Source organism: Martes martes, assembly GCF_963455335.1.
Source record: "Martes martes genome assembly, chromosome: X".
Taxonomy (NCBI): Eukaryota; Metazoa; Chordata; class Mammalia; order Carnivora; family Mustelidae; genus Martes; species Martes martes.
Genome location: NC_137897.1, coordinates 93,016,388 through 93,039,300, shown reverse-complemented (window position 1 = coordinate 93,039,300; position 22,913 = coordinate 93,016,388). Strand labels below are relative to the sequence as shown.

Genomic DNA, 22,913 nt, shown 5'->3' with positions numbered 1-22,913 from the left:
GAAATTGGAACTCTCATATATTGCTGGTGGGACTGTATAATGGTGCAGCTGCCTCGGAAAACAGCCTGACAGTTCCACTAAAAGCTAAACAAGAAGTTGCCATATGACCCATAAATTTCTGTCCCTCTGTCTTTTTGATGGATAGATAGGTGGATAGATAGATAGATGGATGGATGGATGGATAGATAGATAGATAGATAGATAATAGATAGATATTCTCGTTCCCATTGGCAATCACTCTATTCCACCCCCCTCCAGCCCCTCCCTGGCAACCACTGATCTGTTTTGTGTCTTTATAGGATTTGCCTATTCTGTACATGTCATATATATGGGATAATATATGTGGCCTTTTTTTCTGGCTTCTTTCACTTAGCATCATTTTGAGGTTCATCCGTGCTATAGCATGAATCTGTAGTTCAGAGCTTTTATAGCTGAATAATATTCCATTATATGGATATGCCACACTTTGTTTATTCATTCTTCAGTTGATGGACATTGAGTTATTTCCACTTTTTGGTTATTATGAATAATGCTGCTATGAACATTCTAATACTAGCTTTTGGGTGACTTTTGTTTTCAGTGATCTTTGGTGTGTATCTAGGAGTGGAATTTCTGGGTCATATGGTAAAATCTATGTTTAACCTTTTGAAGAACAGTCGAACTGTTTTTTTCCAAAGTGCTTCACCATTTTACATTCACTCCAGCAGTTTATGAGAGTTTTAATTTCTCCATATCCTCAACAACATTCGTTATTGTCCTTTCTTTTAATAGCTATTATAGTGGATGTGAAATAGTCTCTTACTGTGGTTTTGATTTGTGCTTGCCTAATGACTAATAATGTTTAACATCTTTTCAAATGCTTATTAGTCATTTGTATAGCTTTTTGGGAGAAATATCTATTTAGACTCTTTGCATATTTTTGTATTTAAGAAACCATTGTTTAATCCAAGGTCACAAAGATTGATGTCTATACTTCTTCTAAGAGTTTTATAATTTTAGCTCTTACATTTAGGTCTTTGATCGATTCAGGGTTAATTTTTGCATATGATGTGAGGTAAGGGTCCAAATTAACATTTTTGCATGTGGACTGTCCCAGCACCATTTGTTGAAGAGACTATTCTTTGACTGTTGAATGAATGTAGCACTAATTTCAAAAACCAACTGGCCATAGATGTATGGGTTTATTTTTGGACTCTCGGTTCTATTCCATTGTTCTATATGTCTGTCCTTATGAGAGTAGCACACTGTTTTAATTTCTCTAGAGTTGTAGTAAGTTTTGAAATTGGGATGTACGAGTCTTCCAGATTTGTTCTTTTTCAAAATTATTTTGGCTTTCCCCTGAGTCCCTTACATTTCCAAATTAATTTTGGATTAGCATATCAATTTCTGGGGGGAAAAAGGAAGTTGGTTTTGAAAGGATTGTATTGAATATGTAGATCAATTTGGAAAGTATTGCCATTTTAGCAATATTAATCTTCTAATCTATGAACATAGGTGTCTTTCCATTTATTTAGCTCTTTTATTTCAACAATGCTATGTAGTTTTCAGTGCACAAGTCTTGCATTTCTTTTGTTACTCTTTTCCTAAGTATTTTATTTTTATGCATTTGTAAATGGAACTGTTTTGTTAATTTCTTTTTTAATTGTTCACTGCTATTGCGTAGAAAGACAACTGATTTTTGTATATTGATCTTTTATCTTGCAATGTTGATGAATTTATTTATTAGCTGTAAGATAGTCTTTTAATAGATTCCTTGGGAATATATTCCTATATACAAGATGATATCATCAGCTGGAGGATTGGAGAGGGAAAAGATATCACCCTTATCCTGATTCCCATTTATGAATATGTTTGTCTTTAATGGAAGACAAATACTTTTCTGACTCAAGTTAACTGTATTATGAAGGTTGTATCATTCTGTTCTGGAAAGAAAATGTCTTATACAAGCCAGACATTTAATACAGAGTTGAATTATAGCTTGTTTTTTGGTAAAGATAAAGCAGAATAAAAATCAAGGTGGGTTCTTTCTTTCTTCACCCTCCCTCTCTTTCAAGTGAAAGATGTCAACAAAATGCTAGGATAGAGCAAAAAGACTATTCTTTGGAGATCTTAATGTTAAAATTTTGAAAAGATTTTAGTTTAAAAGTTCAACTATCACCATAAATAGGTGTGGGATTACCTCCCCACACAATCACCTTGGGCTAGGTTAGACCTTAAATAAGGTCACCACTCTTCTCAAGGCAGTCAGTTGTACATGATTCAGTCCTTCTGGGTTGGGGGAGCCACTTCCTATGCCTGTCCTGGAGCTCTAGGGAAGGTAAGAGTTTAGCTTATACTAGCCTGAGTTATTGTGCTATTTTCTGTGGTTCCCTGCATCTACACATTTATAAGTAATCTCTTTGGAAATAACCCCCCTTCTAATTACCCCATTTTGTCTGGTGTGCTATTTATTGTTGGAACCCTGATTGATGTTATGGCCATGCAGGATCCTGCACAGAAGTACATCCTGGAGACTAAGCTGCCAGACTGAGAGCCTATCACATCCTTCTCAAGCTTTTTATATCTTCCTATCAGCGTTTCTTCCCTTCTAGCCTGCAACTAAAGAACTTTGTGAAGTAAGCAGGTCTATTTAGCCTTTCAACTCCCTTTTCCTCGCCCTTTGCCTCCATCCATCCTCTCCTTTCTTCCCGCCACCACACACATCCAAACCTCTGTTTTCTGCCTGTATAAAATCACAGTGTAAATCACATTCTGCATGACTTGGCTAAATTACTTTATCATGATTGAGTATTTTAAGAGGAAATCAGTAAGGAAAATGACTCTAACATAGAACTTAGATAGGGGTAATGTACTGGGATCACAGACTTCACTCCCCAATCAAACTATATAAGCCTTGTAGACCTTGGGTCAGGGCAGCTTCCAAAGAAAGAAGGGATTCCTACAGCAGCTTAGTCTCTGAGCCAAACAAGGGAGTGGAAATATTTCTGTCTTTAATTGCAATTACCATTAGAGATTTGCTCTGGGAGACCATTTGTGACCAGATGTGCCCTAAAGTCACTTAGCTAGGCTTTCATCAAGCAACTGCAGCTTCTCTTTGGATTTTTGTTCCTTTCCCCCACTTCAGAGTTTCTTTTGGTGTTCTTTTCCTACACAAACAAATGGAACAATTTATACCAGGACTCGATGAAGAAAGGAAGTTTGCTCTGACAAAGTAGTGTTCCGAGAAACCAGAGCATAGAGACTAAAAAGGAAAGATGCTCAGAAATGAAACAACTTTTAGCTTCATCCTCCTGTGGTTAAACCCCAAGAGTCAAAAAAAAAAAAGTGGGAGGAAGAAGAAGAAAAAAGTTTTAAACTAATAGACTGTCAATTGTCAAGTTGTCCACCCACATGGCTACCCAGGATTCCTGTGGGAAAATCAGTGATACCGTCTAGAAAGAGGAAACCATACACATCTTTTTTATTTCAATTTATTATTGTCAACAATTCCTCAATACAATAATAATGTTTTCTACATGAAGATTCTCAGCAAATAGATGCCTAAGGAAAGTTACTTTAGGGTAATGATTTCAGAGAGGTGAGAAATCATAACTCTAGCATGGACAAAACCACAAAGGCATTTGGAAGTAGTAATTCTCATTGACAATCAAGTAAAACCAAGTGCATTGCAACAGATGGTATACAAATCAAATCCCCGTATGAAATGGTATGGGGGAAGATTTAGACTAATCCACCGGAAGTTTATTGAACTGTTAGAATCCCAGTTTAGTGATAATTTCCAGTTCTGTGTGATAAAGTTATTTTTACATGTCCCATCTGACAACCCAAACCATCCTAGTACTATTCAATACTGCTCGGAAACTGTGGATACAATGGATTCCACTGAATGAGAAATACTGTAGGACAAAAGATTCATAATTCCTTGTCTGTGTAATAGTCAACGTATTTAACAGGATAATGTATTATGTATATATAGCACCAGTAGTTGAGTTCCTGTGAAATGTTAACTCTTCTAACTCAAATTTGACATATGTTTCAAAATGTTTGGGGTATCATCCATTGATTTTTAAAAAGATGGTACTTCCTGGTAAGCAGCAGCTCAGAGTAGAAAGAGCACTGGACCTGGAGTCAGATGCAATGCAGGTTGTTTTCTCTAAACACTCTAGTATCCTTTCCAGATCTAATGTTCTATTATCTTTTCCTACTGAATTTTGAGAGCTTGATTGTTTGAGGAAATCTTGAAGTGGTTTTAAAGTTACCGTCTTCAGGTATTTTGCTCTTTCTTTTGAAAGATTCGTTTTGGAAATGGAATTTGGTAAGGAAGGGTTGGGAGGAGACAGTTTCATTGTCTTTTTGTATTTTCCACAGATATGCTGTTGAGTATCTTTTATCTTGTTAATAGAGGTCAGCTCCCCTCTACTCTGTTGACGAGAGTTGGGAAGCGGGAAGGAGATTCCAAAGAGCAGCGGCAGAGCTTTCTGCCACAAGCTAAAGAGAAAAACACTATCTGAGAGACTAGATCGGTGGGGCGTTGTTTACATAACTGGCTCAAGTTCCCGAGATTAAATAGCTTAGAATTTCTTAAGAGCGTTCACTTAAGCAAATGCTGTTTTTGTTCTCAGATTTCCTTCTCCCCAACCCCACTTGTGTTGACATCTCCACATCGGTGTCTGACCAATAGGAATCACAAGCTTTAAGTTGAGAACATCTTGCTCTCCAATCTTGCTTCTCTCTTGGATTCTCAGTCTCGATCAACAATGTCACCATCGCACTGGTTCTAGCCAAGTTCAAAACCTCGGAGGCATTCCTGACTCCTCCTTCTCCCTCAGTGCCCATTCCCCAGTCTTGCCTTCTCCAACCCCCCCCCCCTTCACTCTAGCTGCCAAAGTGCTCTTTCCAAAGTGCAAATATGATCACAGAGCTTCCCTGCTTAAAATACTTGAAGGACTCCTTTTCACCTACTGGATTAAACTCGAAGTCCTCTTTCAGTACCTGTATACCCCTCTAGCCCAATCCCCTGTCACTCCCGGCCATTCCTCTTAGCCCCTTACACTCCAGTCACACGAACTGCTCCCAGTTACCCAAACACATGGTGGTCTTTCGTGATTATAACTTCGCATGTGAAATTTCCTCTGCTAGTTTCTCAGCTCAAGTTAGGTACTTTTCCTCATGTTCCCATAGCATTTCCACATACTAGTCGTCGAACTCGTCATACTCGTTCAGAGTTACTTCTTTGCTTGTTTGTCTTCACTACCAGATTGCCAGTTCCCCGTTTTGGGAGGAGATTTAGACTCTGGACGCTTTTCTAGGTGGCACCGAAGCTTTCTTTGGACCCCGAGACACCATGCATTTGGCTAATGCTCACTTTTTCTCCTTGTGCCAGCCCTCCCCCTGGTGGAGGTGTTAAGAAGCTGTGGAAGGGTCACGTGGCCGGAGAAGACAAAGCAGCCTGGCTGACCCACAACCTGGATAAACACCTGCCCTGCATCGTTTTCTGGGCATATGAAGCACCGGAAATGGGCCTTGGGTTTGGGGGAAGCCCGGTGGGAGCTTTCTGTCTTACTGTGTATCAGCTGGCAGGCTGTGATTTCAATCCCTAGAGCTGTAGCTGGGGCTCACCATGCCCCTCCCGGATGGTCTCAAAGGACATTATATCACGGCCAAGCATAGGGCCCAAGAATAATTAGCGGGTGGAGATCTTCCTCGTTTTCTCCTTTGCCTGCAGCTGAGACAAACCTGTGTGCAGAAATGTTTGCCTTTGGATGATCACACCACAGAGCAAGGAATCAAATGCCAATCACATCCACATGGTAAGTATTCGCCCCAGTTGCTATGGACCTCACCTCCCCCCAAAAGTCATAGAAAAGGAGTTCATTTCTATTCCAGAATGATATCCAGTTAGCACTGCTCTCTGTCCCAGTTGAAGATAACCTAGTCTTCAAATCAGTATTATTTAGTTGCCCATTTGAGACAGCCAGTTCCTCAAGCACCCTTGGATATAGAGTTCTCTAGATATGATAGCCCTAGGTGTATTCTGAGTTGGTCTGATTGGTGATTCCCAGGGAAGGAACTTGCTAGGTAGGTTAAGAAAAAATTAAACAAAAAACAGAAACAAAAAAAAAGCTTATCAGCCTGGTTGGGAGGAATCTCACCTCTAAAAACAACAAAATTTTGCAAAACACGATGAATTTAAAATTGTTATAGAAATTCTCCTTCATGGCTCTTGTGAATTTTATCAGATTCTACATTTACACTATGGTGAGACCTCTAGCAGCACGAATGGGTTTTAGTTTTAAGTAGGGGGAAAGGAAATTAAAATCATCTATTTGTTATCAGGAGAGACTACCTTTAAAAAATCAATCCCACAATGTCATTTTATACATATGTCAAAGGCAAGGAAAGATGATCTGCTGTCTTAGGTGTCCATCTGGCTGTGTCCTGAGCGAAGAAAAAGAATTCAGGTCCTACCAGGGGTTACATGAAATAAAACCGAAACAGAACCAGTGGGAGTGCCCCGCAAAGTTCTTAGGTTTCTATGTTCAGAGTAAAGATCACCCTACCCACAAAACGATCATTGATGACATCATTTATGATGCCCTTGCCCTTCAGCTGGCACTGGACAGGCACCGCTTGGTTCTTCACCACATCTGTGAAGTGCATTGCCACCAGCGGGGAGGTGTAGTTAACCTGTAGGCAGAAGAACAATGACTCCTAAATGGGAGGAGCGGAGGCCGTGGGGGTGGGTAACAGGATGCAAGGGAGCAGATACTCAGAGCAGGATGGGGTAACCCTCACCAGCGAACTGAGCAAATCCCATGATGCCAAGTCACGAATGGCTAAAGCAACTGACACGCTCTCTCTCTGCCCTGGTTCCATGGGGGAAATGACACCTTTCTCCCCTAACTCCCTGTCAGATGTCTGACTGTCTTCTGGGGAAAACCAGGTCTAACTCTGTGTGATAGGATTTTCCGGGTATCAGACCATGAATGAAGCCAGAACTAGCGTCTTTGAAAGGTCTGTGCTAAAGGTGAAGCCCGGCCCTGTGACCCAGCACCCCTGCCCCAAGGCTTCACCTGGGACAAACAGGCGGGTTTCATCATTTGGGTTGGGTGTCGTGGAGTGCAGTGACAGGTATTTGTCTGCTCTTGGCTCTGCCACTAATTAGCTCTGTGTGTTGGGCAAGTCACTTTCTCTCTCTGAACTTGAATTTCTCCATCTGTAAACTGAAGGAGTTAGACCAGACCATATGCGAAATACCTTCAGATACGGAAAGGAGCGGCTGTAGTGGGAATTGGGAGAGGGAGCTCCTGGTCTTGGCCAGCCACTATTCACCCCACTGTTACTACATGCTGCTCCCTAATTCTCAGAGATTCTGGGTAACCCTGCCTCTGTCTCTGAGCCCTTTCCGACAGCAAAGACTGAAAAGGATACAGGCTTACGTGAGTCAGTTTGCCATAGTAAGGGTAGTAGCGAAGGTCAAAAGAAGCCGACTCTGGGTAGTAATTGATGGATCGGATGTCATTTTCATCGCCTCTCTGGAAGTAAAAGCAGGTATATGTGGGATGCTGGGTCCCCCAGGGATTTGAAGCCTGAGCTCGAGGGCCCTGTGCCCCTGGTGAAATCATGATGTGACCCAGAACCAACTGTCCCAGGAAGACCCATGAAAGCAGAATGGGGCATAGCTTACCCCACACCTATCGCCAGAACATTTCCAGGGAGAGACTGTGCCTCGGTTTTCAGTTCAAAGAATACGGAATGGAAAGCCTGGACTGAGGAGACCGAACGTGCTCAATAGAGTTCCATACTGGCTCCTAGGAGACCCAGATAGAAGGGTTCTGGGGGGTGGCCAGTAGTTGGTGCTGCTCTAGCAAGAGGGTCTACCATGCCAGCCCCTCTCAAAAAAAAAAAAAAATCATCGTGGGCCTGGCAGCCAGTCTTGGATGCTGTGGCAGGCAGAAGTTAGAACATGCTGAGTAGATCCCACGCCATGACACCTTGCACACCGGGGCTCAGTTCCGTGGGAAGGGAGACCAGGTGCGCTGGGATCTGCTGCCCAGGGACACAGCCTACAGTTTGACCCACCAAAACTCGTGTGTCTGACCATCTTCTCCGTAGTGCTTACTTATGGGAGGTGAACTCAGGAGGACAAGCAAGAGGGAACCAGTGCTGGAAAGATGAAAGAAGTCAGTCTACCCTCATCATATCACATCAGGTAGGGGACTGACCATTCTGCCTATGCATTAGGCTTGCCCTGTATAGCAGAGATCTGGGGGCTAATGAGGGACAAACAGAGCTCACTACCAGCAAATCACTCACTGGGATCATGTGATTCCTTCTGTCAACATAGTGTGATCGTTCAGAGTATACTCTAAGCTCCCCTTAATTTATCCTCGTGATTACCTTGTCCTGCTTGATTTCCACAAGTGGGTGTGGATTTTGACCAATTGATTATTATAGAATGTATAATGACTCTTACTGTTTCTTGTTTTCTTTTTAAAGGACAGTTCTCAGCAAGGTTCTGTGCAAGCAGAAAGACGAATGGCTCTAGGGAGCTGTAAATAGGACTCGAGCCAATTAACATGCTAGTTTAAGACCGAGTCAGTCTTTATGATTTACTTACATATTCTTCTAGAAAGCCATGCAGTTCATGTCTGTGAGTAGTCTGGGGAATCAGTGCCACTAGTTTGTTGTCACGCCGCGCGCGTGTGTGTATTTACAGACTTGTGTCCATGTGAACAGAATGAATGTCCTTCCTACTTTGTTGGCGGGGCAAACCGTGGCCTGACCTTTCAACACTCATCATCGTCAGTGTCCCCACTGCCCCTTTCATAGCAGCTGGAATACGTGAAGCCCCACTTCAGAGAGACAGAGCCATAGTTATCTTGGCGCCCCCAGCACCTACCAAAGTACCCGGTAGAGCAAAAGTGACCAATAAATGGGTGCTGGGTAAATGCTACCTCTTGCGGCTTTCTGATCCACCACCATCGAGGCTGGAGTTTCTAGCTGTGTTTCTAGCACGGAGGATGGGATTACCCGGCTTCACGAACAGGAGCGAGACGGCTGGCCGGGGCTGGGGGCGCAGTGGATGCTGGGAAACTGGAGGGAGCTACTTCTTCCAGTTGGAGAAGCAAACCCAAGACCTAGGGCTTCTTCCTACAAAGGAGCTAATTGGTGCCGATGAGATAGGAGTTAATGGTCCCTCGAAGGACAGTTAATTAGCATATTAATGGACTTCTGTTTATACTTCCCTTGTAGTCATTTGTTATCCCAACACTCAGTGCCACTGGTCATTGCTGCAAAAAGTGAAATTCTGTTTGAAAAGCAGGTACTAATGACTCTAATAAAAGCTGTTTGTTTAGTTCAAAGAAACAAGTAATTAGAGCTAAAAGCAAAAGTGTAAACAGAATCCCGGTTAATGACGGGTGCATTGTCAGTCCTTGCTGTGGCCTTTAGCAGGGTCGTTCTTCGGCTTTCGCAGGTATAAACCGGTGTGGACCCACACACCCGCACAACACACACAAACACACATGAATTGAATGCTTTCTGGCAAGAGGGAGGCCGGAAGCTACCAAAGGGAGGCAGAGTTATGAAAAGCCTAGCCCTTTCCCTAACCCACAGCCAGTCATCCACAGTGAAAACCTTAGGAGGGATGAACCATCTTTTTGCATAAAACAGATGGGCTAGCAGTACTTATTAAAAAAGGCACTTTACCTGAACTTTGCAGGACACCTTCACAGGATCCCCAAGCTCAGGACGAAAGCCTACAATCTATCAAAAGAAAACCAGAATGTTGTTGTTGTTGTTTTTAAACATCAAAACCCAAAATGGATTGAACAGTAAAAATGGGGCTTTTCTAAACCCCCCTTAAACCACCCCTTCCTTAGGCATAAACAACCCATTAGCCCTCTCAGGAATGTTACAAAAGCCAACAACTAGGGGCGCCTGGGTGGTTCAGTGGGTTAAGCCTCTCCCTCTGGCTCAGGTCATGATCTCAGGGTCCTGGGATGGGGCCCCTCATCGGGCTCCCTGCTCAGTGGGGAGCCTGCTTCTGCCTCTCCCACTGCTGCTCCCCCTGCTTGTACTCTGTCAAATAAAAAATAATAATTTTTTTAAAAGGCAAAAAATGCAAAAATATCTCCAGAGTTGTGCAGCTCAGCTTACCCCTTGTATTTGTGCCTGATGCTCATACAAAGGTAACTGCAGCAGGAGAACCCTGAAGATGGAAAGAACTTTCCGGTTTTAAGAGCGATGTGCCTGGTAAGGCTCTACCACACCTAAGGCATGGCAGGAGAGGAGGAAAGTATATCTCTTATGATAGAAGAATTGTCCCTCCCCATCATGTCAGCCCTGTTCCAAAAAGCTCAGGACCTCATTACTGACAGAGGGCATCAAAGGGCAGGTTAGGGGCAGGAGACAAGAGTGGAAATAGGGAGTAATCAGGGAGAAAAGGGGATTATTGTTTGATAGGTTTGTCCAGTTGTTTGTATTACTGACGCTGTCAGTAAAAGTGGCCAGACGTGCAGTGTGCCGAGACAGAGCCCAAGGGAAACAGAGGGGTTGGAGCCCTCCTACCCAGCTCCTCTACTTATTATCACGGGAGTATCAAGGGCCAATATACCCGGTTCATCTTTAGAAGAATGCAAGGCTGTCCAGTAGAGTAGCCAAAAGTAGGGTCTTCCAAGCCAGAGCAGTTCTTCAGGAAGGAGCGCTTAAATTGGCAGGCCTTCTTGTCTTCCTCCTCATCGCCATCTTGGATGAAGTACTGCCCCGGGGGACAATCTACATTCATCTCCTCTTGAAGACTGTCATTGTAACCTAAAGTATGTGTGGGGGCGGCAAAGGAGGGGCATGTTAGACAGGTGCTACAGGGGAAGGCCACATTTTCAGGAGGCCTTCTCCCTAGTTTCCTTTCTGCAACTTGCTGGTGCTCCTCTGAGAGCCCACTCAGCCTGGCCTAGGCTCTGCGACCCAAGGACCCTTGGGCGTCGGTGCCCAAGGTCCCCCACCAGCATCTCTCCCGGAAGCCTTTCGGGCTCATTCCCTCGGCCCACTTTGATGGCGTCTCCTTCCCTACGAACTTTGGAATATCTATCTCTGGGTCACGTGTTGGTCACTGTATAGCTTCCATCTTCCATTATTTCTTTTCAGATACAAGAAAATGAGAAGTGGGTGTTGTGGGACAGGAGGGAGGGAGAGGAGGAAGAGAGGGAGGAAAAGGACATAAACCAGCTTCTCATCCCTTACAGACAGAAGTTAGCACCACGGAATAGAACTTAGGTTGAAAGACAGAAACCAGTGACAAGCTGTAGGGTCTCCCCCGAGAAAGTGAGAGGGTGAGATCTTGTCTACGGAGACTCAAGGCACTCAGGGTTTGTGTCCCTTTACATCGGATGGAATGGAGCATGAGTCCAAGGCATACATATCAAGGAGAGAGAGCTGAAAGGGGCTGTCCGTGAGCTCACTCTTTGGACTACCAGATGCCACGGACTGGGCTTTGAAAGCGACTGCATTATTTCCAGTTTGGCTTTCAATGACGGAGTCCAGTTTGTCTTGTTAGGTCCAGTCCCCGTGCACTCATGTTCCCAGTAGCTCAGTTTTTCAGAGGAGACTGTGCACCTATGATCTGCTGGTGGTAAAACACCAAGTGTACTGCTAGGTTGTCATCTGGACAGGTTGTGACTCGGGTTTAGTATTGTTAAGGAGCAACTGGAAATGTTAAATCTATTCCAATTACCATTAAGCCTTTATTTTTCCTTTAACAAAGCAACATTCGATTCAAGGTTTCTTTTTAATTTTTTTTTTTTTAGAACAAGAACTATGTTCAACTGATAAGTTTCTAAATAGAAGCTCTAATCACGTGCTCATTGTTTCTCTTGAGGTAGTTCCATTAAAAATAATGTGACATGGGCATGACCCTTATTGCAAAATCGCAGTCCTCGTGGGAATGAAATTGATACTCTGAGATGTCTATTTCAGAGATGTGTTCCTTTTAAATAGGGCATGTTATCTACACTTAGGAACTAAAAACCCGATGCTTTCCCTAATGTTCTCCATCTCTGTCGTCAGGTCATAATTTCTCTACTAGCTTTTCAGAGGGATTTCCTCAGCAGAGAGTCTGACAACACACTTGCAACAGCTCACAAACAGTTTGAAAGAAGAGAAGATACTGTGCTGGCATTGATGCCCAAAACATTTTGGGTTTTGTTTGTTTTGAGCTCAAAAAACTACGTGGACCCAGAAAGGACCCAGCCTCCGTCATTTTACAGATGAGGAATCTGAAACTCAGACTTCCCCAAAATGACACTGAGCATGACTGATACAAAGCTGGGATTCTAACTCCAGGTCATATGGCAGCAGCAAAGAATTACGAGAAGTAGTATTTCTCAAGCTTTAGAGTTTATACAGATCACCTGCGGATCTTGTTCGAGTGCCGATCCTGATTCAGCAGGTCTGGGGTGGGACCTGAGAGCCCACCCTTCTAACAAACTCCCAGGGGATGCTGATGCTGTGGGTCCTGGATCACACTTCCAGTGGCAAGTGTGTCACAACCATGGATGTGGGTTTAAACACTGATTCGGCTGCTGGGAGACTTTTATCACATTACTTCCCCTTTCTGAGCCTCAGTTGCCCCATTTGTAGAATGGAGATGGTAGATTCTTTATGTAGCCCCAACACGAGGCTTGAACTCACAATCCTAAGATCAAGACCGGACCAGATATCTGGAGTTGGACACTTGGCCGATGACTGAGCCACGCAGGTGCCCCGCCGGTTGCTTCTATGCAGGGTTAAAGTTAAATGAGAAGATTTATGCATTTACGTAACACTTCCAGTCACATAAAAGATTGTTCTCTATCCCTCCATCTCAGCCAGGCAGGGACAACCAAAGCAATCAAACTGGCTTTTTTTCCGCAAATAATTTGTGCAACCCACTGGGGCTTTAGATCCTTCATGCTGTGTTGGACCTTAACCAAAGTGCTACCTCCGTTTTCAGTCCGTGGAAGGGCTTCTCAAAAAGCCACTTGTCGGTCCCTGGGAGTGTATCTGATGACACTATAGAGATGGGCGTCTTGCAAATATTTGCTGTCAAAATGTTGGAGTGACTGTCACCCAGAGATTCTTCCTCTAACTCCCTGCCGGGATGCTAATTAAATCAAGACCCTTGCCCTCTTCCTTCAAGATGGCCCATCTCCAAGAAAGGAATTCTCTTACCTTGAGAAAGTATAGGAGTCAGGACTCTTCCCATTCTGGAGAACACTCTTCTTTTCTCACCACTACCCACCCCCTGGAATGATCTTTTATAAATGGTCATTATTGAGCCATCTGGATGTGCCCAGGACATAACTAGGTGCCCTAGAATGTTTAAGAAAAGAAAACAAGTTCTCTGCCCCAATGAACTTAACATCTTGCTGGAGACTTGTCTTCTATGCTTTCAAGACAACATACAATCACAAACCAGAACAGTCTTGATTGTACATACAGGTACTGAAGGGGATGCGAGGTAAGGAAAGACCGGGATGGGCTGGGGTGAGTAAGAGTGGGACTTCCGGTGAATTGTGAATTTTGAATCCCAACCCCACCCCCCACTGCTTTTCCACAGAGATTTCCCCCATTCAGAGGAACTTACTTACCTTGGAGAAAGCCATTTAGGCTAATGACATAATGCTGCCAAGTGTCAGGTTCAGAAACGTTGAAGTTGAAGTTAAGGCTATGGGCGAAGGGTCTAATCATAACTCCTGGCAACAAAAACAGGTCTTGGATATATTAACCCGTTCTTGGGATAACTTTTTTGTATTGATTCCCATGAAACCATTACCCACCCCCCACCCCTCCCCCCGCCAGGCAATCAAAATAAAAAGGACCATAATTTGCCAAGTACCATTTTACTTTTACTCTTAATAATTGAATCCCCAAGTCATTACCGGGAAGAGCCAAAGTTAATTGAGGCTGAACATGCTGTACAAGCAGATTTCTGTCCAGCGAGTTCTGACAGCACAGGGCATCTGGGCACTCACCAGGAGGCTTCACCCTCTCGGTGAAGGTCGGCATGTAAGGACTGATGGTCAGAAATAGCGTGTACATGCAGAGAGTGACCACAGCAGCCAGGGAGGCATAGAAGAAGAAGTAAATGACTAAAATCAGGCCTGCAGAAGGATCAAAGATGAGAGTGGTCAGTGCTTGCCAACAAGCCCTCCTGCCTCCTTGCTTGAACACATGAGCCAGAACCAACCCCAGCAGGTGCGACGTCTCTTATTTATCTGTTTATTTTTTCCACCTTCCCCAGATTCAGTATGTCCTTGCTTATTCAGATCTCACCAATCTGGAATTCGTGAGAATTGTGTCGGAGGTCTGATCGCCGTGTACCTTTACAGCATCTCTGATGGAAGGGCTTGTTGAGCCGATGAGGGCCATGAGCAAGATTACGGGGGAGTGGAGTTGAAAGTACAGCAGAGGGCAAATTGCTTGGGCGTCCTCATTAAAGCAGGTGCCCTGAAGAGTCCTAGCAGCTTGGCTCCAGTGATTATATGTATTTGCAAGTGATGAAAACAGCGTTTCTTTTCACATAGCCTATAATTCAAACTTTTGATTAATTTCCACCGGACTTGCTTCTACCCTAATCAAGGCAAAGTGAGGCCTCACCCTACTTATTTCAAATCTTATTCATCTTCAGCAAAAGTTTAAGTGGCTCTGCTTTTCCAAAAGAACACGTGACGGGGAAGGAAGGGGGAAGAGAGTGTGTTTCACATCGACACTTGCTCTACCTGTAAGCTAGAGCAAGTTCCAGAATCTCTCTGTGCCCCTAATTCCTCACAGGGAGAATGGAAACAAGTTTAGCTGCTCACCTCATATACTGATCTATAGCCCTAACAATATCTAAAACTCCGCTTCTCCTCGTGTCCTGCTCGCCTCTCTGGGCGTCAATGTCCTCATCTGTCCAGGGAGGTCAATGATAGGACTTCCTTCTTGGCGTGGGACGATGCATTTAAATAGCAGAGCCCAGAGCCTGGCAGATACCAAGTGCTCTTTACAAACATGGTGGGTCCCCACCATCGTCAATATTCATATGTGTGTTGCTGTGGAACCAGAAACATGGTCGTGTGAGTCCCTCGTCCACGGGCTGTTTTGGGATTAGGTCTGCCCCAGGATGAGGCAGCACCGAGCGAGGGGAATGAGCACGAGATGGCTGCTGAGAAGCTCTTTTCAAGTCCTCCTTGGGGCCCTCTCAGGCAACAGTGTCTGGCTCTGCTCACAGCAGCGACATGATGTCGGAACGACAGATTGGAACTGACTCACGAACCAGAAACCGGAACAAACCGCATAACTCTGCTGTACCCAAAATTGAATCCAAATATTAATTTTTAAATTGAACCATGAACCAAATAAAATGAACCAGAAGGGGCGGGGGGAGGAGCAGAGGAAGGGGGAAGAAAGCTCCGCAGGCATCCCACTGGAAATGGAACCTTGATGTTTTCTAAGGTGAACTGAGGCAGGACTGGAGCAGGAACATAGCAATTCGGCCGGAAGCCCTGGAGAAGGAACAGCAGCACCGGTGCCCCGGTGGTACTTGGTGCCTCCTCCTGCTTTCCTCAACCCGCACCCCCAGCCCCGGAAAGGGAGCAATGGCCGGAGCCGTCCTGGCGGACTAGAAGACTCAGTCTCATGGATGAAAGGAAAGCAATGGGATACAGGTACACTCCCTTGGAGATGCCTTCCGCCTTGCCTAGGATGTGTGGCTAGGAATTGCAGAGGGGAGAATGGCACTAGTGGTGAGTCCCATGAGCCTCACCCCTGAGCTACGCCCTGAAGTCTGTGATGGGCTAACACAGCTGCCCACCCCCCGTCCCCACCCAGGAAGACCAAGCTCCATACCCATCGGAACCCCTTGATCCCTCCAACTTTTTCTTCCCTGGATGTCCAGGTTTTCCCTGCGCTACTCCTCTAGGTAATGCAGGTGTCTCTTCTGATTGCCTTACCCAAGCCTGGCTAGACCTGGGTATCTTGGATAGACATGGGTAGGGACCCATGATCTAGATTCTTTATTCCTCCCACTAGACCATCCCATCAGGTCCTGAGACGCTACCCGTCAGAGCCTTGCTCATCACTATACTTCATGAGGACAACGTGGTGTTCCAGCAAGAGGGTGAACCCCAGTGTTCGTCTGACCTGGGCTTGAATCCCAGTGCTGCCACTTAATAACTGTGTGACTTTAGATAAGTTACTTACCCTCTCTAAGCCTCAGTTTCTGCATCTGTAAAATGGGGATAATAATATTACTACCTCATATGGTTCTTGTCGGTATCCAATAAAATAACAGATAGTTCCTAAAAATAGAAGTTGCCCCGCTACCAAAGGAAGACCCAGACTATAACCATAGGCTGGGCAAATATGTTGGTCATGTCGATGTGCAGGCTGAGATAGTGTTAGTAACTGCTCAAGTGGGCACCTAGTTTTCAAGCAAGAGAGCAGCAAAACATGTGCTTGGTGGCCTAGCCATTACCATCACCACGTGCCGCCTGCCCAGGCAAAGCCCAACAGCAGAAGCCCGAGTTGCTGGACCCTCCTCACACCTGCCATCAAAGGCCCAGATATGGCCTACCATGGGGTGTCCCCACTGCCGTGTCTTCCCTGGGCACTTGAACCTTTCTCCCCCATCACTCTCTTTTGGCCCATGGATTATTCTCCATGGGAACAACTTGCCTCAGCTCCTCGGGTAAAGTTCCAGGGGCTGGCTGTTTAGGGGTTAAAGTACAGCTCCCTCTCCCGGAAGCGCACTTGCATTTCACAAGGCCTGTGTTCCCAGTCTTCTTTAGGCAAGGGAGAAACAGCTGTGCCCCCTTAGGAGCCCCAGTGAGCATCCCGCATTTGTCTGCAGCTTCCAGAACGTTGGAATGTTCCTTGAATGGTACATTTGTTCCAGTTGAGGGTTTGAGGGATCATCGGCAGGGGTGGGGCTGGGAACTAAGGAAGGGTGAAGGGAGGAGGGCGTTGCTCAGAGCCCCACACCTGCTATTCCTAATTCCAGGAAGGAGGGCCGGCCCTTTCACCCCGACAGAGCTGAATTAGAAACCTAAACTGGGGGTGGGTGGGCGGTGGGGGGGGAGAGAATTCTCAGCCAAAGGGGCCTTTAGCAGGCATGATGGTCAACTTTAGCAACCGAGACCCTGGACACTGGGGGACTCTGAGTTCACCCATACAGTCATCTATTTTGTTCTGCTGTGGGTTAACTGAGTGCCAAGCCAGCAGCTGCTCTATTCCTGGGCCGTGTGGAGAGTGTGGCAAGTGTGAATTTTATCACAGGCTAAATCTCTTAAGGAGAAGGCTCAGCGTGAATAGTTCAAGAGGTGAGTAGGACCCTGGGAGAGGGGTGCTGGAGAGGTCGTGAAGCCGAAACGCTGGCTAAGGAATGCCATTCTGCCATCGATCGAGCATGACCGGGCCTCGGCTGTAATCGCTAGAAATGACCTCTTCAAATCGAATTTCTCTGTGTGCCCCGCGGGAGCCTGAAACACCCACAAGCTGGGGCCGAGGGCGCGCCTCCTGGCTTTCCTTTTCTGACATTCCTGGGTGAAACGACGAGATTTTATCAACCCGCGTTCAAGTTAGCAGGGACTATGGTCCCACAGCCTTGCAGCGGTCTCCTGCATGGTACCGTTGACCCTTGAACAGTGTGGGATTGAGGGGCGCCGACCCCCGTGCAGTCAGAAATCTGTGTCTAACTCTTGACTCCCCCCCGACGTAACTCTTAACAGCCTAGCATTGACCAGAAGTCTTACCGGTGATAGGAAGTGTCAATTCACACGTATTTGGTACATTCCATGTGGGATGTACTGTCTGCTTACCATAAAGTAAGCCACGGAAGAGGCAGCCTTGTGCGAGAGGAAGTACATTTAGAGCACTACGCTGTGTTTGTGGGGAAAACACGCAACACCCGTGTGCAGCAGTGCCCTTCAAACCTGTGTTGTTCAAGAGGCAACCGTGCTTTCAAGTTTACAACTGAAGCATCCAAAATGAGCCTCAGGCTGATCCTGTGGGAGAGACAAGGTAGGGATTGTTTCCCTCATTTGGCAGATGAGGAAAACCAAGGCTCAGAGAGGGTAAAGGATGAGCCCGAGGTCACACAGATAGAAAGTGATGGGGCTGGGACTTAAACAAACAAGTAAAATCTGTGCTTTTCCCGCTCATTCTTACTGTCCCTTTGCATCGCAAATGAAGTTGAGCCCAGCGGCTTTCAGCTCCACCATCCGATGTGTTTACCTACTTGGTTTCTTCCGACGGGATCTGCCCCCAGTGCAGGCATTTCCCTAGGCATCAAGCCCTTCACATGAGATCTGAGAGAAGTGTGCAGACAAGCCCATCCAACGTATGGTAAAGGAGTCCTGGACACCAAGCCAAAAGCAAAGGACACCCGACTGGGGCATTGGGACAACTGGGACTTACTCCAACTCTGACCTGTTCGGGCCAGAGACATCCTTTTCTCCGGATCCCACAGGTATTCCTTCACGATCTGCCATCTCTGCCACCAGGCATTGCCTGCCGGCTGACCCTGACCCTTTTCCTCCGCCTTCGCCTCCTCTTCCTCCTCCTCCTCTTCCTCCTCCTCCTCCTCTTCCTCCTCCTCCTCCTCCAGATCGGGTACCACCATCACCCGAGCCTCTTCTTCAGCTTCTTCCTCTTCATCTGCTAAGTAGTTCTGGTTCACTTCATCCTGATCGTCCTGGAACGGTGACAAAACACAGTCCCCTTTTTGAAAAAAAAAAAAAAATTCCCCAGGGCGCATCCCCCCAGCCAAAAGGAATGGAAGACGACTCAGTATTTGGAGAAGCCTCCCCGGATACACACCCGTGGTTACGAGAAGCACATGTTCCCTCTCTCTGCTCTTTTGGAGGAAATATCCTTTCTTTGACCCATCTTGACCCAATAGTCTTCCCACAGAGGTGTAAGTTCTAGTCTCAGCTGCAGGCCCTGGGGCTCTTCCCCTCAGGGCTCTGCTTCTGTCTGTCCTCTGTCCTGGGGCCTTGGCCTCACTTTGTCTGGCCTGTCAGGGTGGAGCTGAGCTGGACACCAAGGACGGAGTCAATTTAGACACTTGAGTCCACCACGGCAAATTTTAAGGCCAGGCCAGCTTCATTGTCAGTCCCATATGCTGGCAGGCGCTCAACTTGACCATCCCGCATTGTACCTGAAAGTAGCCTCTGACAGCAGGGCAAGGCCAGCGGCTGGACCCCTCCTCAAAACTTAGACGCCCACCCGAGCAGAAACAAAACACAGGGGTCTGTTTGCTGCTTCTCTGACTGCTGCGTGAGCTGGCGCCTCTTCCTGCCTTCAGCTGGTCGAACAGACTCCCTGAGGTCTGGAACCTCATCTGCTACTTCCCTCATCTCCCCGCTCCCCACCCCCAACCCCAGCCCCATAACCTAGGCGAGAATCTGGGCACGTCGCGAGTGCTCAGCACATATCTGTTGATTGACTGATTGCAGTCATTGAGATCTGAAACTGTAATCTTCTCTGAGTGGTTCTAAGAAAATTAAACAAAAAAAAAAGAGAAACCCAGACTTCACCAACGGGATTTCGAATGCCTCCCGGCCACAGGCAGGAGAGTTGGATCTTTGCTCTTTGGGGGTCTGCCAAGGCTCCCTGCAGCAGCAGAAAATGAGGCCACCCTCCCTTCTCTCTGCTGTCCAAATCTGAAGGGTGGCGGGGCCTGTGCACCTGTTGGGGTTGGATGTGTCAAATGATAGAGACCAGGGGCTCCGTGCTGCCCCCTCCCTGCCTGATTCCTCAAAGGCCATTTAGAGGACACTCAGCTAAAAATGCTGCCATTAGTGGGGGGCGGGGGTGCGGGGGCTCAGAAAATTGGATTGTTCAGAATCAGTAAAAATGACCCAGAATGACAAGACTCTGCTCTCAGCATTCAGCCTGCCCCGTGCCATCCGGCTGTGGATCAGAAGCAATCCTGAACGACTCTCGAGTCTGTTCCAATATAAAGCTTTCTGTCATACATCACATTAGAACTGACAGGGACCCTGAAGATTCCCTTGTCCATCGGAGGCCCAGAGAGGGGGCAGGACGCAGCTGCAGCCACACAGAGAGTTCGTGATCAAGTCGACAGAACCTGTGTTTCTCGTTACCTGGGGCAGTGACTTTTCTCCCCTCGCACCCTGAGCTCAAGCACCTAGATGTCGCTAACAGATTGGAGCCACCAGTGGGGGGTCGGAGTCTGTGTTCTCAAGGGATTGTAGGCGCTCATAATCAAGGATTTCTGACTCTGACGTGGGCTCATGGTGCAAGGCTCAGGAGGAGAGTCCCAATCCGCTCAGTGTTGAATGGACTCATAAATGCTCTCAAATCTCTTTCCCTCGTGTGCGAACATGTGTACACATTTGACCTCCCCAACTACATTTTGAGCACCCAAGGGGCAGAGTGGGTATTCTTTACAACTCCTTGGTGTCCCTCCACCCGTGTGGGGCCCACGGCTCGGGAGCCAGTGGGGACTGAACGAGTGCCAGTGATAACTACTGGGCTTAAAACCTGAGCGAGACTCTGGGAAAATTGCTCTCCCAGAGCTCATCGCCCTAACCCCAGCAGCCTTGTGGACTGTGGTGTGTAGTCCTCATGGCCTGGGAAGAATCCACCGCAACTGGGAATCTCAGAGAATTTAGGTGGAACGGTTCACTGTGGGGGCATTTAGTGTCCCCTTTATATTTTCTGGATAGCTTTCTTTTCTCTCCCTCTTGTGTGAGGGCCTGCTGTCCACCTCTGCTTCACAGAGGAGACAGCTGGCCTGGGCCTCGGCCTGATCTTATTTGTAGATATGAGCTTTCATGATAATCCCATTAAAGATGGCTTGTCATTAAAGCTTTACCCTCCCGGGAAGAATTAACCTTCTCTGAGCTAATTTCCCCACGGCTCTCACACTGCCTGAGTTTCAGGAACCTCAAATATCCTTTTTGCTCTCCTCTGCTTCCCTGTGTAGGAGAACCTCGCATTCCACAAGGGAGGCACTTTTGGGCAACTCACTATTTAACAGAATCCTGTCAGGAATCCTCTGGGAATGAGAGGGTCTGTGTTTGCCCGCTGCCTGAAGCGGCCGTGCCCTCCTGCGGCAGCATGTGTGAACGTGCTGGACTATAGTAGTGGGTGTGTGCCCGGGCCATCGTGTTGCCCTAAAAAGGGAGAGTCTGAAGGGCAGAGGGTGGCTCCATTTTGAGCACTCTAAATATACAAACATATAAACATATAAACAAACAGTGTGACCCAAAGGATAAATTTGTGCCCTGCGTTGAGTAACACCCTGTAAACATTTGAATAGTTGGTTAATTTCAAAGAGAAATCGGCATACGATGAACTACTGCATTAAATAGATTTGATCAAGTAGTCCCTCTACAGGGCAAGATCCCCCAGTGCATTTAAAATCAAGCATTTCCTATAAAGAGCAGGCCCTTGGATGCGCTTGACAACTAATCGAACGGATACATAACGCTTTAGCAACAGTACATAGAGAAGAAGCCAAGGAAGGAAGAGTTGTAGGTGCCCTACAGGCTGTGGCTGCTCCGAAAGCTGGGAGGGACTCTGGGAATGTGAAAAGAAGGATTCTACGTGGTGTGGCTGAGAAGGGAAGCCCTCTGTAGGTTGATACGGGGTTGGAAGGATTCCTGTTTTCCTCCGTTGACTCCTTGGTTATATAAGCGGCCATTTCCAAAGAAAAGTGGATTAAGCTTTGTTTCCTCCCTGGGCTCAGATCACAGCCCCCTCTGGCGGAGATTTCAGACTACACTCCCCACCACCACCACCCCCCACCCCCGGAAAAAAAGTACTGTGTGTGGCTTATATTAACGATTTCGAGCAAAGTAAATGCAAGGATATGGTGGGTTCAAAGACCTCTGTGGTGCACCCTGGAGATAAACAGCGACAGCAGAGAGTCGTGTGTGTGCCCGTGTGTGAGTGTGTGTGCCCGTTTGTGTGCCTGTGTGCGTGTGTGTGTGTGTGTGTGTGTGTTGGGCAGGGTGGGGTGGCAGGCGGGCTGGCGGCAGGTGGGGGAGAGACAGAGGGCTAGGGAGTCGCCTACCGCATGTCTAACAGAGCCCGAGATTAGAAGTGAGGAAACTTGCAAGTCACTCCCGTGCTCGGAGCCCCAGCAGCCTCCTTTACATAATGAGGGGTTCTGGAGAGATGGTGTCTAAGATTACTCCCGGCTTCTATCTACGGTTCTCTGATTTTAGCAAGAGAGTTTGGAATTTCTGCTTTAGAAAAAGAGCAGCTGGGTTCCTAAGACGCTCCCACCCCAGGGGACTGAGGCAGCTGGGTGGGCAGTATGTTTCGCTTCCTCTTCCCCTTCCTCTCTCTCCTGGCTAAAATTTCCTGCTAACGGACCAAAACCTCTACTCCCAGACTCCAAAAGTTCTATTTGTTTAAATTCCAGACGCTCCCCCCGCCCGCCAATTTTAGAAGGTTCCTATTCTTTGGCATCTTCCCCTTCCCTTGTCTTTTGTTCCCCCAGGAAGAGGGACTTCCTCCTTCAATGCAGCAGTTTAGGGCACAATGGGGTGCCAGGAGTCACTACTCCATCTTGAAATTATAGGCTTCCTTAAACCCCGCTGTTCCTGCCCATGCTGAGGAGAAGCAGCCGTAAGCCAAGATCTATGCAATCCCCAGCCCACCCCCCTCAAAAGGGACGGCAAAACATTCTGCTCCCCGGGACTCACAAGTCTGGAGCGATAACCGTAAGGAGTTGCCGGAGCCCTTCTGGACCGGAGCTGCCTTCTCATGGCTGTTCCGTGGGCAAAGACGAGGCAGAGGCAGGCAAGGGGGTGAGAGTTCTGGAGTCCCCACTGGTACAGGAGACACTGGTTGCTGGGGACACTTGGCGCCTAGTAAAAGTGAACCCTCCTGGCACGAGCCCTTCCCCAAAATAATCT

General features: G+C 46.8%; 1 protein-coding gene across 2 annotated transcripts; it reads right to left on the bottom strand.

The window, feature by feature from the left end:
* Window positions 1–3,466: 3,466 nt before the first annotated feature.
* On the bottom strand, window positions 3,467–22,864 carry ATP1B4 (ATPase Na+/K+ transporting family member beta 4). Of its 2 annotated transcripts, none has more exons than XM_080795102.1 (8): window positions 22,701–22,864; window positions 18,436–18,712; window positions 14,013–14,141; window positions 13,629–13,733; window positions 10,619–10,815; window positions 9,712–9,768; window positions 7,440–7,535; window positions 3,467–6,687 (listed from the first exon to the last, which is right to left on the bottom strand). In XM_080795102.1, exons 1-8 carry the CDS (start codon window positions 22,761–22,763, stop codon window positions 6,526–6,528), a joined length of 1,086 nt encoding a protein of 361 aa, XP_080651228.1. In that variant the 5' UTR covers window positions 22,764–22,864; the 3' UTR covers window positions 3,467–6,525. The 2 variants fall into 2 exon arrangements, with proteins under 2 accessions (XP_080651228.1, XP_080651229.1); XM_080795103.1 differs by having other exon boundaries at window positions 18,448–18,712; window positions 22,701–22,837.
* Between the last annotated feature and the right edge of the window lie 49 nt (window positions 22,865–22,913).